At 42.6% G+C, this 17924-nt stretch overlaps 1 protein-coding gene across 3 annotated transcripts in view; it reads left to right on the plus strand.

The window, feature by feature from the left end:
* Positions 1-17924, plus strand: part of LOC128497839 (adhesion G protein-coupled receptor B1-like) — a 93068-nt gene continuing 75144 nt past the window's right edge. Inside the window, exons 1-6 of one of the 3 annotated variants that reach the window (XM_053468021.1) lie at positions 1-99; positions 1302-1496; positions 2356-2424; positions 10162-10270; positions 12222-12365; positions 14651-14726. In XM_053468021.1, the coding sequence (XP_053323996.1) occupies positions 97-99; positions 1302-1496; positions 2356-2424; positions 10162-10270; positions 12222-12365; positions 14651-14726 (596 nt within the window). In that variant the 5' untranslated portion in view covers positions 1-96. Of the gene's footprint in view, positions 100-1301; positions 1497-2355; positions 2425-10000; positions 10271-12221; positions 12366-14650; positions 14727-17924 lie in introns of those variants that run through there. The other 2 variants (XM_053468023.1, XM_053468024.1) reach the window with 2 other exon arrangements.

Raw genomic sequence — 17924 nt, forward strand, 5'->3', positions numbered from 1 at the left:
CTACGGAAATGTGTCCTCGATGAAGAAGGAGATGCCTACTGGGAGACTCCAACGTACATCAAATGTGTCTCCCTTGACTACAGGAATATCCAACAGATGGTAAGAGAAAATGTTTGGCATTTTCACGCAGACTTATTATTGTGCTTTAATTCAATTTGTTCTTTTACCCCACCATATAATCCAAAGAGCTTTCATCGCATAATAACGTAGGTTGGTGGTATCTCAAAACCGCTTTCCAGATACGAGACATCTGGTGAATTGAATAGCGTAAGTGCCTTTTGATTTGTATGATTAACGACACGGCAGGCTCTTTCTAATTCCCCGTTGAATCCGGCTCACCTCTGTACATTCCTTGCTCAGACCGTGCATACGTTTAATATGCACGCACAAGGAAATTTAAGCTCTTAACAAGGGTATTGGGGGAAACAAATATAATGGCTGACTCGTACGTCTTCCAGCTCCTCATGTCGAACAGAACTATTGTCAAGGCATCTCTTGGAGGAAACCTTGGAGTGAATGCAATGTGGCTGGTTTGTGAGATACTACAGCCGAAAGGTGAAGGATTGTTACCCCAGGTGGCATCATTGGACCTAGACTGGTCCAAAACATATCTGTTAATAAAGGAATATGTGGTGGTCCACTTACCTTCTTGCAGGTGGTTGAACCAGGACATATCTTCTGCTCCAGTGGTCTTTTTGCACAGGATTGTAAAATGTGCCCTAGCACTTTAAGGCCAGCAGCCTATAGGCCTTAGGCAAGCACCTGTCGGCTGGGTACATTTGGCAGCATGTTACGGTTAGATGTAGAAGTGTGGCTTTAAGTCACGTGTGTCCATCTGGTAGCCGCACACTACATTATTTCATCATCAGCACGTGGATGGAGGAAGTATGCCAGATATGCTTGATGGCCAGTATAAGGGTCATGACATCATAACTCAAGACTCCTTGCATCTCTCTGAACCTGTGGGGATCAGGAACAAAGAACTCTCTACCAGCAAAGGCAAAGATGTCGGACCTTCTCACTCAACAGCTGGGGTTCACAGGCTATACCTTAGTGTCGGGCCCTTGTTTCATCAAATTGTAACTGCAATCCCTCCGACCACTTTTGATGTCAGAGGTAACATGTTAAGCAGGAACGGTGAATTTCCGGCACCAGGGACAGCAAGAAGGACATCATGTCTAGGTATCCAAGGCAAAGGCAGACAGCTTCATCAATTCCTGGTCTGTTTCCGGTCCTCAAGGCCTGGACCTTCGCCACCCTGATGTAGAATTTGCTGACTGAATCCTGTCTTTGTTTTGTAGATAAGGGAACATCTAGCCAAAGCCCAGCGAGGGTTGATCGGAGAAGGGTTATCTGGTTTAATACAGAACCTGGTAGACATCACTCAAGAAGGAGCAAGTTATAGCGGGGACGTGTTCTCCACAGTCGACACTCTGAGGAATCTAACGGAGATCTTTAGGAGAGCCTACTACAGCCCCACGTCCAACGACGTTCAGGTGAGTGCACTCCATGATACGAGTAGATAAGGACAGGTGCGGAATAAAAGTGGACTTCTACATATTGAATACTTGTTTGTGTTATTGGAATACTGTTGGCAACAGTTGAGGAGAGATGTAAGTCATGAGCAAAGCGAAGAGGGCAGTTTGGATAGTGGGGTCACGCAAAGAGTCATATTTTAGCCTTCTTGGAGGTCTCAAAAGACATTGCCCAACATATCTGGCCATTAAACACCATAATTAAATGAGTCGGTGTTAAGGATTATTTGAAGCATTGCTTCCAGCCTCGTTCCTGTGATTGCGTAACCCGTTTGATTAACTATATAAAAGTCTCAGCAATGTAATCCTAACATTCAAAAAATGGCGCCCCAAGTAACATGGTTTCCATTGGTCTTCCTTGATAATGTTAAGGTTTGTATAGAAGTTAAAGGGCATTAAAATAGTTTTATTGAATAAAAATGTACTGGTGTTGGGTATCACAAACGATCTGTGTTCATTAACCAGGGTATCAGTGAGGATTTTGTTGGGGTATATGGAACGTCTCTTTGGAATTTTGGATCACAGCCTTATAATTTACTGCAAGCGTTTGATAAAAGCATAGATTTATAGGATTACTTCGTCAAACATTGTTATTCTTCTCCCACCTCACTCTTTTTTTTTATATATCTGTGGATTAAATGTTAAATCAGTGAGAGGTGGGATGAGATGCGCCGAACAACATTAAAAGAGACATGGAGATGGTGGGTGAATCAAAATGTTCTCCAGAACTTCACAACTCGTGTAGGTAACAATCTGTCCGTATGCTAATTGCCTGGAAATACCAACTTGTTTTCCCGTCTTGTTTTTTTCTTCTCGGTAGAACTTCGTGCAGATCATCAGCAACCTGTTATCTGAAGAAAACAGAGACAAATGGGAGGACACCCAGCCGGTATGCAAAGTTTTTATTAGGAACGCTCTCCGCCGCTCAGCTAGCTCATAACTCACTTTCTTTTGGTGCTTCGGGGAAGGGACCGCAATAAGATGTATCGTTTAAAGAAACGCCGCTAGAGTTTGCCATTATATTTCGTGGTCTCCGTAGGACAGGCTGAAAACAACGCTCAACTTTCTAATTCATATTTTGTTTCCCGTGAAAAATGCTTTATCTAAGACCCCTTTGTTTGCCAATGTTGGTGTCCGTGGGTGGTTGGTGTTGGCTTTTTTGGTAGGTGTCCGTGTCGATGCCACTGGGGTAATTGTAGTACACAGATGCCAATGGGATTGCAATGGGACTGGGGGTAAGCAGACTCTTACTGCTTGTGCATTCACACACTTAGATGCGATGGTACTTGCCCACGCGAGGTCTGTGACTTTCGCTGCAGAGTAGCTTTACTCATTGGCTGAGATCAGTCCAAAACTGGCATTGATATACGGGCATGACCATACCTCTGACCTCTCCGAGTTTTGCCCAGAGACTCCCGGGAAGGCACCGCGTCTCTGAGTCTCCCGCTCACCATATGGTAACTTCGGGTCGCCAGAGCAGGCCATGCCTCATCCCCTGCCTATTTCCCCTCCAACCACAGCGTGTGCCCCGTGACACCAGCAGGGCCGCACTACTAAAATCTGCTGGACCGGCCGAGGCCCCGGCAGGACCGCCCAGTAATGTCAGTGGATATTTTGGATATTCCAGAACTTTCAGCAATTTTTTAAATGACTAGTATCACATTAAAGGATTCTAAAAAAAATAGTACTTTCCTGTTTTAAAACAATTCTAGTTTTTACATAATATGTTTCCAGACACCTGCTTAGAAATGTAAGAGCTATTTTATCCCATTCTACTCGAAAAACACACTTATCATACTGATTTAAAGTAAATAATAGAGTATCTTGGTCTTAGTCACCTAGAGGGACCCTCTTATTTATAAATGTCTATAGTGGAAAGGACTCCAAACTCCAACAATGCATTGTGCTTAAAGTATATACTGGAATGCTCCGGTACCAGGACTTCTGCGAGATGGCCATAAGGCATAGGATAGGGTTAGAACGGTTCCATCATAAAAAAAATCTATTTTTGAAATCTATAAACTTATATTTGTGAGCGTTTTTGGCTGGAATGATGTATAGAGGCTTCTGTTACCAGATTTCTATCCTGCGTCTGTGGGTTTCAGATGTAGGGTATGGTTTTTGTCCAGGTTTTTGGTGGACCAAATCCCCCTGGTCTAAGGGTATAAGTTCATCAGATAGTTAACAGGATCTAAAACATATAAAGAAAAAATAGCGATTTGTGTTCACATCTCTTGGATTGGGTTAATATTTCACAAATTTGATGGAAATTCCAATGCCGAACCGGGTTGGGGCCCCGATGAATCATTGTTGTTGCAAACGACGTTCTCAGGGGATCTTATCAGAACGTAAACCCCTCAGCACATGCCAGAGGCCAGAACATCGATCAATAAGCGCCACAGGCAATGCCATCATCCGGATGGAAACTCAATAAACAAGGCCCCATTATTATTATTATTATTTTATAATAGCATTATTATAAAATAGCAATAATGTGTTTTATGGGGGAAACGGAGCTATCTGACATCAGAGCTTTTAGGGGGATGCAAAAGTAGGCAACTAGACCTCCAATTTTACCGTAAATACCCTCTCTATATATATATAGAAGGTACCCAATATCCACGCTCATTCAAAATAAGAACACGGGCTATAATTTGGCATAATAAGTGCATTTCACCATTTTCTAATTTGTGATCCCCCCATTTAAAAAAAAAAATTGCTTTTTTTTTAATTTTTTTAAAGTTTTTCTTTTTGAATAAAAAAAAAAGATACCTACAAGCCAAATTTGGAATCTAAGCAAATGTTACATGTTTAAATTTGATTGTAACCCAACTGTTTAGAATCAATATCGTCAATACCTTCCAAAATTAAGAAAGAAAAAATATGATTTTTTTTTTATGTATTTCTTTTTTAAATAAAAAAATGGCTACTGCTTTTTTTTTTTATATATCTCCTACAAGCAAAAGTTCTTGGAATCTAAGCAAATGTTACTAGGAGTTTAGATTTCATTGTAACCCAGTTATTAGAAGAAATATTGCCCTTTTATTATTTGTGAGCCTCCTTCAATTTTTTTTAAAAAATATGTATTTTTTATGTATTTCTTTTCTAAATCAAAAATGGCTACTGCTTTTTTTTTTGGATCTCCTACAAGCGAAAGTTCTTTGGAATCTCAGCAAATGTTGCTAGGTGTTTACTTGTTTGCAGGCCCGGACTGGCCATCGGGCACACCGGGCATTTGCCCGGTGGGCCGGGCCACGGCAGGGCCGCATTGACTTAGGGGCTGATGGAGCTGCAGCTCCAGGCCCCTACCCTACCTACCGGGTCCGCCACTCTAAGGGGCCGGGAAGTCCCCACCAAGGCCGGCCTTACGGGTCTGCGGCCGCACAGGGTATAAATTAAAACATCGGGATTTTTTTTTTACTTTATTTAACATCCTCCATGTTAAATAAAGTTTTTTTAACTTTATTTAACATTGAGGATGTTAAATAAAGTTGAAAAAAAACCCGATGTTTTAATTTAAACCCTGTGCGGCCGCAGACCCCTAAGGCCGGCCCTGGTGGGGGCTTCCCGGCCCCTTAGAGCAGGACCGGCCTTTGGGGTGTGCGACCGCACAGGGCGTCACACTCTAGGGGGCGGGGGGCGGTCCGCACCGGGTGCCGCTCATCAGGGGGTGCCAACTTGCGGCACCCGGCACCCCTCCAGAGACGGACAGTAATGTCCGCCGCTGGAGGAGCAGGTTCGCAAGGGAGCGGTATCGGAGGTCTTTAACAGACCTCCGGTTCCCTTGAGTGATTTTAAGCCGGGTTCAACCCGGCTTAAAATCACTCAAGGGAGCCGGAGGTCTGTTAAAGACCTCTGATACCGCTCCCTTGTGATCTGCACGGCAACAGCTGCTGTGCGCCGGGATCTGACAACAAACCCCGGCGCACAGCAGCTGTTGCCCTCTGAACCGGAAGAAGACAGAGAAGACAGAAGAACTGAAGAAGAGGAGCGAAAAGGAGGAAAAGGAGCTGTAAGGAGAAAAGAGGAAAGGTAGGAAAATATTCAGTGAGAGTGGATTGGTGTATATATGTGTGGATTGGTGTATGTGTGTGTGGATTGGTGTATATATATGTGTGGATTGGTGTATATATGTGTGGATTGGTGTATATGTGGGGATTGGTGTATATGTGTGGATTGGTATATGTGGATTGGTATATACGTGTGGATTGGCATACGTGTGGATTGGCATACGTGTGGATTGGTATGTGTGTGGATTGGTATATATGTGTGGATTGGTATACGTGTGGATTGGTATACGTGTGGATTGGTATGTGTGTGGATTGGTATATGTGTGTGGATTGGTATACGTGTGGATTGGTATATACGTGTGGATTGGTATACGTGTGGATTGGTATACGTGTGGATTGGTATACGTGTGGATTGGTATATATGTGTGGATTGGTATATATGTGTGGATTGGTATATATGTGTGGATTGGTAAGTGTGTGAGAGTGATAGGTGTTATGCTGTACCATTTCCAATGTCTTTTTCATGATCTAATTATGCTCTAAAAGTACATCATAACTCCCATCACTCTATACTGTTCCATACAGTGGCAGAGCTGGGAGGCAGAGGCCTTGCACCCCCACCGCAGGACTCCTGAAAGGTAAGTGAACTTCAAAGAGGGAGAGGGTAGATAGTTAGGAGGGGGTAGATAGGGAAAAGGGCGTGAGACGGGGGAAAGAGGGTAGAAAGGGAGAAGGGAGTGAGAAGGGGTAGATAGGGGAGAAGGGAGTGAGAAGGGGTAGATGGGGCAGAAGGGAGTGAGAAGGGGTAGATAGGGCAATCATACTCCTATCATGCCAAGTCTGCGAGTACATCCTGGAATCTGGGTATGCCTGGGCATGATAGGAATGTGATTGCTGTTAACAATCATATATATATACATATAATATTGTTTTTTAATTGTTTTGTCCTATTTTGGTGTGTTACTTACTTTAAATAAAAGTGTTAGATTTTTTTATGGTGTGGGGAGGTCATATTCGGTTTCGGACAGGTAAATGCTGCATTTTCGGTTTCAGTCCAGAATTCGTTTCGGTGCATCCCTACTACTAAGCCAGACAATGAAGTGGTAGGCCTACACCACATCAATGTTTGGCGTAGTATATAGTGATTGGTGTTATGCTGCACTATTGTCAATGTCTGGCTCAATGTATAGTGATAGGGATTACGCTGTACCACTGTCAATGTGTGCCTCAGTATATAGTGATAGGTGTTATGCTGTACCACCGTCATTGTCTGGCTCAGTATATAGTGGTAGGTGTTATGCTGTACCACTGTCAATTTCTGCCTCAGTATATAGTGATAAGTATTATGCTGTACCACCGTCAATGTCTGCCTCAGTATATAATGATAACAGTGAGAAGAGGCAGAGGTGGTAGATAGTGATACAGGGGGATAGATAGTGAGAAAGGGGAGTTTTGTTACAAGTTTTTATTCCTTTCTTTTTTTGGGATGGGGGGGCACCAGAGGAGTAGTCCGCACAGGGCGCCAGAACACCTAAGGCCGGCTCTGCCTTAGAGTGGCGGACCCGGTTGCAGTTGCGGCGGGCTTAAGGGGCTCTGCCTTAATGCGGCCATATTTTAAGGTACTAGCCTGGAGCTGCAGCTCCATCAGCCCCTAAGTCAATCCTGCCCTGCCACAGGCGCGGTCGCAGTTGCTGCTTGCTCTGGCAACAAGGTAAGTAGGGTGAGGGAGGGGGCTGCAGTGAGAAGGGGCAGAGGGGGGTTAGGTAGTGAGAAAGGGGGAGAGGGGTTAGATAGAGGCGGTACATATTGATAAGTGGGGAAGGGGGTTACATAGTGAAAAGGGGGAACATAGTGAGAAGGGGCAGATAAGATGATGAGAGGGGGTAGTGTGAATGCGTATGAGAATGAATGAATAAATGTGTGGATGAATTGTGTGAATGCGTATGACAATTAATGAATTCATGTGTGGATGAATTGCTTGAATGATTTGTGAGACTGCATTAATGAATGTGTTAATGATTTGTGTGAATGATTAAATGCAAAGATGGTACATGAAGGGTGGGCTTTAACAATAAATAAATAAATAAATCAATAAATATGGGCTGCTCAGGCTTAAATGCCCGGGCCTATTTTTTGTCCCAGTCCGGGCCTGCTTGTTTGAATTTGATTGTAACCCAGTTGTTTGGAAGCGATATTGTCTGTCGCTTAATATGTTTGCACCGCAAAGAAATCCAGAAGATGTATTTTGTGAGGAAACCTGCGTCCCCGTGCAATTATAACACAAAATATATGCCATCGTTATTGCCATTTCTACATTGTACATTTCACTCATTGCGAGCTGCAGAAGCTGCGAGTCTCCGCTGCGTTGCCAAGACAACGGTACATTCCGGGGAGGGAAAAAAAATTACGGATAAAGACTTTTTTTTTGTTGCTTTCTGTTCCTATACTTATTATTAAGAAATCCTTGTGATGGTTTCTGCCAAAGCACATTATTTTTATTGAAAGGTTTTAAATGGGAAAAAATTAACCGTTTTCGAAAAATATTTAGCCCTCCCGAGGGGCAACGAGATTATTCTTGATAGGTTTGCAAGGCTGGGGCTTTTTATTTGGCTCCTGACACATGGTGGACAGGTCTAGCTAAGTGGAGTAGATGTTTAGACCTTTTCTACACCATTTATTTGATGTGAAGAGGAATGATGATCCTGGTGGTAGATTTGGAACCCCATATGTTCGTGTATTAAATATTTACGGGCAAGAAAACCAGAGCCAGATTGGACGTTGGCTGGAGGGATGGTAGCAGAAGACCACATTGGCCTTACCATGACCATTGTCCTTAATCGTGGTTGACCTAAACAAAGTCCATAGTTTATGTGATTAATTGTATTGCAGTAAATATCAGTCGTAGGGAGCATTGGTCAAGCTCCGGCCATTATTCGTCCATGCAGACAGTTGATGAGGGGTCTTGTCCTTCACTTGTCTATATCCACCACAGCCTTCCCGTGTTTAAGATGGAGAGAAGCGGAGCTGGACCTCCTCGCACATACAGAATGTTATCGAAACTCTTTGTTCCGTCGGCGTAACCAGTAGAATGTGTATGATTATCTTTTGACGCAAAATGAGTTGGGTCTTTTATTTTGTCCCTGTTTGACTTTTCTGCTTGTTTGGCTGATGAAACACAAAAGATTTTAGGTGACATAGGCCGTCTTTGTTGATGGATGTTGTATTGCAGCACTTTTTCTACTTCTATTTGATGTCCACAGTCTGGGATTGTGCGTGGAAGTGGATTTAGTCAGAGGAGGTGGTGTTTCTGTGGAAAGAAATGTTCTTCATCTTTGCTTGGAGTCTCCTTTTTTGATTGACTTCCGGAGTAGAGCGGGACAAAAAGTTGTCAAACATTCAGTTGAAAGCGCAATAGTAAACGTCAGGTTTTAGCCGATCACATTGTGCTGCTAATCACTACGAAAATACGGAGACATGATTTTTTTGAGGTTCCACAAGCTGTAAGGTACTGCTTTACACTCGAGTAACATGTCCTGGTGTCAGTAAAGACCGTAACGGAATTTCAGCAAGGTCTCTGTCAGCACCCACGTTCTTTAATCTGGATCTTCTGATGCAGGAGCAGGTCAATACGCGGTACCAAGGGGCCAGGCAACAGAATAGTCAGGCGGTCAAGAAGTCGGCGCAGGCAGAGTCACGTTTAGAAACGGTAGGCAGGCTTAGATTGAGGCAGGCAGCAGGAGACGTAATCCGAGAACAGTTCAAAGGTCAAACAGGGTCACACATGAAGCAGGGCAAGGAAAAGGTAACAATGGCGTGAAATCTTCCAATAGGGCAGGGGTAGGCAATCTTCGGCTCTCCAGATGTTGTGAACTACATTTCCCTTGATGCTTTGCCAGCATTATGACTGTAAGAGCATTATGGGAGATGTAGTCCACAACATCAGGAGAGCCGAAGATTGCCTACCCCTGCACTAGGGCACTGGAAAATCCAAGCAATGATTGCTGGGCTTGGTGAGTTTATATAGCGTCATCCATTAGCGCTAAATCGATAACGGAAGAAGTGTTTGCACGTTCTAGAGCTTTAAACCAATGAACATTGATTTGATTGGACAGGCGCACCCCAAACATCCACGCTCACACACAAACACTGTTACACGTCCATATTCACACACAATTACATATCCATGCTCACACACACAATAATCCAACAACAACAACAACAATGTATGCATACATACATACAAACATACGTTCCCGCCCCCGCTTACTTGTCCAGATTGGAAGGATCCTTTCTATTTTGAGCCGGTACGAGGAGATAAGAGAAAGGGTCTGCAGGGGTCGCACCCGGGGTCGCACAGGCCCCCTGTAGTTACGCCAGTGGTGGCATCACACATGCTCTGTCGAGTGATGACTTATTTGACCTGTTAATCTCTTTCTTTTGCAAAACGGTCCCAGAAATAACCCTAACCCAACGTTATTATTTTTTATTGTTGAAAAATGGCGACCTAAAATAACTATTAGAAGATCTGGAGACAGAGAGCTTTATATGCCGCCATTTTTTTTTTATAATTATTTTGATGATTCTGATTTTTCGACCCTTCCATCTTCCCTTCCCAGATAGGACTGAGCGTCAAGGATCTGTTCAAATTGGTCGAGGATTTCATCGAAGTGATTGGCTTCCGAATGAAGGATTTCAAAGATTCTTACCAAGTAACAGATAATCTAGGTACGTTTTTTTATTTTTTTATTTTATTTCATTTATTTTGGGGGGGAATAATAACATTTCCAGACGTTCTTTTCTTGGCTCTGATTAGCTGTTATCTTCATAACACAAGAAAAAAAAAGTCTCTTTGGCTTTTCAATCACTCTGTTTAGCCACTAGGTAGCAGTGGCAGTATAGAAAGCGATGAACGCGCATGCTTTTGGTGACCTACTGCGTGGCGGGTCTGTACTGCGGCTAAAAGCTAAGCCGTGGCGTATTATTCTACCGAGCCGTTTGGCACAGACTCAAAAAAGGGGCATTTCAACAAATAATTCATGGACAAAGCTCCTATTATCTGTTCCCCACACAAGCAGTAAATAGTCCAAGCATTTGCATTGGATCCGGATCCTTACTCGCTGTAATAATAAGCCCGTCGTCTCATTAAAAAATTGTCATTTAGTATTATTACACGTTTTGTGTTTTTATTTATTGTGTGTTGTGCTCTAAATACTTTCTCTTTGACAAGCGGGTTGACGAAAACAAGCAATGAAAACATTTCTGGTATAATGTCCAGGTCCTGATTAGAAATCTCTAATATATTTCTATATATTATATTTATATTAGAGCGCAGGTATCTGCCGCCTCGCACCAATATTAGAATGTTCTGAATAGTCACGGGGGACGTCTCAATTAACTCGTGAAACGGGAAATATATTTTATTTGACTTTAAGCTATACAGAGAATATCATTAGTACGGTCAAAGTGCACGATTCCATCCTCATTATTATTAAAAATATAATAATAATCATAATATTAATAATATGACAAGGGCATGAATTTAAAGGCCGCATTAATTGTTATATTATTCTTGCATTTTATGTTCACGTTCCCCTAAACAGTCATGTTGTATAACAAATTGTTAATAACGTATTTCACCATGAACTGAAGGTATCTGTAATTTGGATTAGCAGGGAGCCAGGTGACGATCATTTTTTACATGGAATTAATTAGGTGGCTGTTTTTATATAATTTATATATTTTTAATTAAATCTCAAGATTTATAGTTATATTTTGGCAAATTCTGTGCAGATGTTTCCTCCACCAGTATGGGGAGGACTGGCGATAGAAATCCGCTGGCACATCGGCCCCATTCGGCCCCCGTCTAGTCTGCCCGTTTCTCCTGCTTTAAAGACTCAAACCTTAATCAGTCGTTGGTCTCGTCTTAGATTCAGGAGCCGTATGTCTATCCCATGCGTGTTTAATACCCTCACTGTATTACCCTCTACCACTTCTGCTGGGAGGCTGTTCCACTTATCTACCACTCTCTCAGTAAAGTAAAACTTCCTTCCATTTCATCTCAGCCTCTGACCCTTTAGTGTTAGATTCCGGTCTGTTGTTATAACATTTCCTCTCCTTTACTTTATTAAATCGTTCTATCTCATCTCCTTTGTACCCTCTCCTCCATTGTACAAAAAAGGAGCATAGAAAGGATGTAGTCAGGGTGTAACTGCTGTCTAAAGCCTTTTGTTACTTCGACACCCTGGTGGCTATATGTGGAACTGCATGTAAAACACAGAAAAGGCTTCTATCTTTCTTCTTTAAATGGAAAGTTTAATATAGCCCATTTCTAAATATGAGTACGTGTTTTTACTGAAATTTGCTGAAATGATCAGCATTTGCACATCTTTTTTTCCCCTTTAAGCATAAAATAAAATGACATAAATGATATCGTGCTGGTTTTAAGTAAATACACGAGAGGTTAGGATCCATAGCCATAGAAAGTGCGTGTTCTTTAAGCGCATGACATGAAAAATTTCATGAAAATACATATTTTTAGAGGAGTAGACTTCTCAGAACATTGAGCTTTTTATAATTTGAAGTTTACTTTTCAGACGGAATTAGTTTCATCATTTAAAGAATGTGACTCGTTAGACTGATACATAATCATCGGGTTCCTTTTTTGTTGTTGTTGAAGTTCTGAGTATCTACAAACGTCCAGCCAATAGCGCAACCGACATCAATTTCCCCACGAAAGGCTGGAGAGGAATGGCGGACTGGGCGAGGAACTCGGAAGACAAGGTGTCCATATCCAAAAGTTTGCTGTCGTCTGGGCTTTCAGGTAAAAACTAAATATTTTAAGGTCGCGTTCCTCCTGCTGCGCCGAATTGGACACTTCTATAGCTAAATGACACTCTAGAAACTTTATTTTTAGTCCAAACCGGAAATCATTTTTTGAATCAAATTTTGTATCAATCGTTAATTTTGCCAAGAACATAAATGTCATGTGACGAAAAAAGCGGCTAATAGGTTATCATTGAAACTAAAAATTGCCAGAGGGGAGCGCAAACCAACTTTGCTTTTGTGATAAAGCTGAAAAGGTGTCCCGAAAATAAGTTCCCAGCTTAATAAAGGGACAGGCAAGGAGGAAAGAGGGGCATCAGAGGAGAAAAGAGGGGGCATCAGTGAGGAAAGAGGGGGCATCAGTGAGGAAAGAGGGGCATCAGAGGAGGAAAGAGGACCCTTGTTAATGGAGGAAGCACCCTTGTTAACAACAATTTTTTTTTAAATAAAGTCCTCAGGTAATTGTTGTTGCTTTTTACCCAGATAAACATAATACAACAAAATGGTAAAAATACTGCCAAAATAGCAACAACAAAAAAAAAAGATAGAAAAATGCTCCTATAGTTACAGCGGGTGATAAAATTTGGGCGCAGATCCGTAATATTGCGTAAATGTACATTTATTTCAGGCCACGTGTTTAACCCTGACTTGCCGCACAGCTTTCCGCGTTTCTATGCCCAACGAGGGGCACTTTTGTTTTAGTGGGTGTGGTTAGAGGTGTGGCTGGAGGCGGGGCCTCACCAAGACTTTTTATGTAACGTTTTGCCCTATTGCTGGGTTTTTGTGTAACTAGGGGGGCATTTAGAAGAAGAAAAATGGCTTTTATTTACACCGTTTAATGTATTATCCATTTTTCTTCAATTGTATAAATAGTTGAATGTTTAGTTGGTTTTTAGCACTCTATTTACGAGGCCAAAGTTCTCTTTTGAAAAATCCTCGTTATCTGTGCTAATGACCCTAAGCCCCCCCCCGTTCACCAGCAGAGCTTTCGCTTCTGACCCAACTAATGTTATCCCTCTTTACCGCGTCTTCTCGGCCTAGCGTTTAATTCCAGGTCCATCATTATTTTATTTTTTTTCTCCCACAAGCTTCATGTCGTTAACCTCGGCACACAGAAGCGCGTTTTCATCCGCAGGTTAATTTATCGGAACCCAAAACTCTGTGAAACGTGGAGCTGCCAGCATGACGGCGCCACAATTTTTAACGGAATGAGCTTTTAGAGAGAAAGAAAAGAGAAAGTCGAATCCAGAAGGGACTTTAAAGGTCGTCATTAGTTCTGTGACAGGAATACAATGTCTGGGGCGATTAGCTCCAATATCGCTGCGGTTAGCCTGGATTTTCTGCTTTGTAAATGCCAGCTGCCTCTCCCCGCTGTTTAACTAATGCCATCCAGTCTCACATCCAATGCCCCGACAACGGATCAAAACACGCCGGGCCGCTGTGCTACTCAAGAGGTTATTTATCAAGACGGGGGGTTATTGGCTACCTGGCGGCCATTATGAACAACAAGAACTAAACGCAAACAGACCCTTTAATGCCCCACGACTTACTGCCCTCATATTCAGGTGTCCAAATCGGGAGGGTGTGGAAAGGCGCCAGAGCCCCATTAGTTTTACAGCTCCTCGGGGGTGGTTTAGATGAGATCAGAGGATCTCCCCAAGAGGCCCATGATCCCCCAGTGGGGTAACTACCCAGGAAATGCGGGACAGCATCTGGAAATCGTGACTGGCCTGGGAAAACAGGACTGTTAAGATGTATACTGGTCATAGGTGCCTAGAAGACAACCTGAAAACTGATTTTTCCAAGACCAATTGGAGCCTCAAATATCTAATTTCTCAATGTATATCCTTTTTTATGATCTATAGAACAAACTATATCCGTAAAGAGGAATCTGCTTGAAGTTGAAGTTCTTTTGTGTTTATTTGCCGATGGATTCAGATCTGAACTAAAGGCCGACCAACAAACTCGCGTTCATGGTCTGTTGGCTTGGCTGAGACCTGGTTCTCTATGGGTGGCAAGCGCCGTCGCGTTCTGCTCTGCTCCTGGACGTCACACGTGGATATATTTGTTTCTTAGCACATGCTTTCTGCCCTAACCTTTCCAGATGAATTATTCATACCCTCGATAATCTATTCCCGCCAAAGGACCGTGTGATAGCCCATGGATGAGCGTGCGGCCAATTTGGGTTTTGAAAATGTTCCAGTCTCTTTCAGAGCAGGAGGACGGGGAAGGTTCATTAGTTTCCTGCCATTTCCACTCATGTTTTCTTTGTCCTTTTTCCAGACACAGATGACTCCTCCATCTTTGTCATCGGAACAGTCCTCTATCGGAACCTTGGGAATATTCTTTCCTTGCAGAGGTAAGGTGCCAGGAAACGTTAAATACTTTGGGTGCCCAATAAATAGAAAAATATATATAATTGTTTCATATTCCTTAGTGTTTGATGAACGAGTTCCTTGCATAACGAGGCATTGCCAAGCGCTAACAAGGGACCTTTATCCGTGGTAATGTCCTTCAGGCTTTTAAACATCTGCTGATGGGACCTGGGCTCTTTCCATCTGAGGATGTCAGTGTGATTGTCACAATGTTATGTGAATTGTTCCGCTTTATATTCAGAGCGTTGCGAATGCATTAAAAAAACTTTCAAAGAACAACGTCTATAAGGTAGAATTCCATTACCCGTTGAAGGGTGCAATCGGGGGGGACCACCAATATCCTCGTATGGCTTGAGCTTCCTGATCCGTCAAGGTCCTCCACATTTCCCCTCCTGATCCGCTATCTGGGACTGGCCCGTTTGGCCCTCTTCAAAAGACCTTTCAGTCTGCTATGGGGGACTGGGCCCTCGTGGCCCTGCACCTGTGTCTCAGCCCTCGCCCCAATGGCCCCTTTCTAGAGATTGCATGAGTATAAAATAAAGGATGACGGCAAAGTCAACAGAGGTATTTAGGGAGTTATTCAACAGCGCAGCTCGTGCGGAGTCCATCCCCCATTCATAATCGCCGATAATTATACCCTACCATGCAATTAAACGTGTTCAAGAGGAAGAGAGGTGATGACATTTCCCAGGGCCGAAACGCATTCTGTTATCTTTATCTTTAGGTTCAGAACTTTATTACATTCCTTTTATAAGAGTTTCATTGACCATGCACGGCTCCAGCATCCAGCTTCCCCAATCCTCTGCTCAGCAGGTGCTGGTATTTGTTTAATTTAAAAAAAAACATGTTATTAATATAGAAACATCCAGGAGACAAAAGGGCAAAAAAAGAAAACCCAAACATTCCGACGCATTTCGCAGAATGTGTTTGTTTCTCTCATAGGCTAATTGTATGTGGATTTTTTGGCATTAAATGAAAGCACGAGGAAAACGATATAAACGCCGTTCCTCTTATCATTTCACCGTTCAACTAAAAACCTGTTTATACCCGCTTTTGTGTTCCTGCGCCTCCGACCCAATTATCTGCCTTTAGAGTGGCTTTGACTGTATGAACGCTGAATGACCGCCATGGTGCTCGATATCCTCCACCCTGAAATATAGTCTCATTAAGGACTTCTTAACATGCTGGAGGGCACAGCCGTTACCGCAAGGAACATTCGTCTATTTAACTCTTGTCTAAGGCTGTAATACGAATGGTTAATGGAGTTTTTTCCCCCCTCGGAATCTGCAGATCTTCCGTCTTCCCAAGCGCCCTACGGGTCTGCTGCTCCCTTCAACAAGAAAGAGGAAACATTTTATCTGAAGTATTGTTGTATGGATGGTTGAACACGTTAGCGTCTTGTCGTTTGGTTTTCCTCCGCGATGCTTTAGGCCGTAAACTTTGTGGAGGCTGCCTTTCTGGGGTTTTTTTTTTTGTCCTTATGGAGAAGCACATGTCCTACCACCCCTTCTTAATCGGTTCCGCACTGATTAGCGGGGACGCGCTTTTATACATTTGCTGTTGAACATTTTCTTTCAAGACAGGCGTGTCGGATTCCTACATATTGGCCTAATCAGAAAAAATCTGAAAAAAAAGATTTCTAAACATATTGATATATTGATATTTAAGGAGTTTTAATGTTTTAGCGTTTTCATGCTGGCTCAAAGCATTTGGGTTGGGAATGTCCACGCCATGTCCACGCCATGTCCACGCCATATCCACGCCATGTCCACGTCTGCATATCGCCTGTCCATTTTTGTCCAGGCTTCTATTAGATCCGGCCTATGCCACACTCATAACACCGTTTATAGTATTCCTTAGCATAAAGAGTCATGCACCAATATTTTTTTCAACATAGAGACCGTAAATGTGGAAAGTAAACCCAGAGTAATTGTTATCTACAAAGAATACATTCTAAAGAATTCAAATGTCCTCCAATCCCAATCAGCTGCACCCCTCAGTAAGCCTTGACCGGCCATTTTGCAAACCGGAGGGTGTGCACGAGTATGATGTTAGCGTAAGTGTGTGTTACTGTATGACGGCAGAGTGTGGATGGCATTAGAATGTGCGTGTATTAGTGTATGGTGTTTGGGTCAGCATGTGTGAGTGCATGCTGTTAGCATTAGTCTGTATGTTAGTCGATGGTGTTAGCGTGAGTGTGTGTCGGGGCTGCCCTATGGTTAGCGGTCTGAGAAGGAGGAGGAGGATAAAGTGTGTGTGTGTGTAAGTATATGGTGTTTGTGTGTTTAGATGTGTGTGTTTCAGTTGCTGGTGGGGAGGGGTCACTGGACCCAGACCGCATTAACCCTAGACTCACCCCTCCAAAAAAAGGGTCCCACACACCATAAACACAGACCCCCCCCAGGAGAATGGAAATGTCTTCTTTTTAGTTTTTACCTATTTTTACAAGGTTAATTAGCACAGTGGGTAAGCTTTTAGGATTGAAGGGGTAGAACAAATCTGAGAGAACACATATTTCACATGTTTCCTATACAATGCCCCATTTAATAGGTATCCCTGTTTCCCTCCTTTCCCTTTTCACTTAATTGGAGATAGGTGAGTCTGAGGAGAAGATGGGCTTAGAAATGCCCCCCCCCAAGATATCCTGACATAGGGACAGGTAGATATTTTAAAATATTTAAGAAAATGTATTTTTGGGAAAAATGAAATCAATGCGGCCAATCGAACAAATTCCTTGATTTCTTCATTAATTATCTCGGCAAAAATGAGCAAAATGTAAAAATCCCCATTGCAGATTCCGGCTGCCCTGGATCTAGCATATTACAATTTGCACAACCAGCGCATCTCCGTTTCATTAGCAGTTTAGTATCAATTAAATAATTTCTCCGTGTCCTTACGCGACCCTTGAATACGGGGCATATTAAAAGTGTCGGGATCTCCAGCTGGATCTCTCCACTTTATTGCAGCTCAAACAGCTGGCTTCTGGTATTAATTAGCTATAAGTTTAGTTATTTATAGAAGGCAATCAAATAACCAAAAGAATCGGCAATCAAATCAGTATTCAGAATAAATAACGTTATATGGAAATCATACTCTAAAAAAACCCTCACAATATAGTTTGCTTTACAAAAGCTAAAAATTGTGAACTATATATTTGATAAAATAAAATCTAGGTGGCCAGT

This window comes from Spea bombifrons, chromosome 5 (genome assembly GCF_027358695.1).
Source record: "Spea bombifrons isolate aSpeBom1 chromosome 5, aSpeBom1.2.pri, whole genome shotgun sequence".
In the NCBI taxonomy this organism is placed as follows: domain Eukaryota; kingdom Metazoa; phylum Chordata; class Amphibia; order Anura; family Pelobatidae; genus Spea; species Spea bombifrons.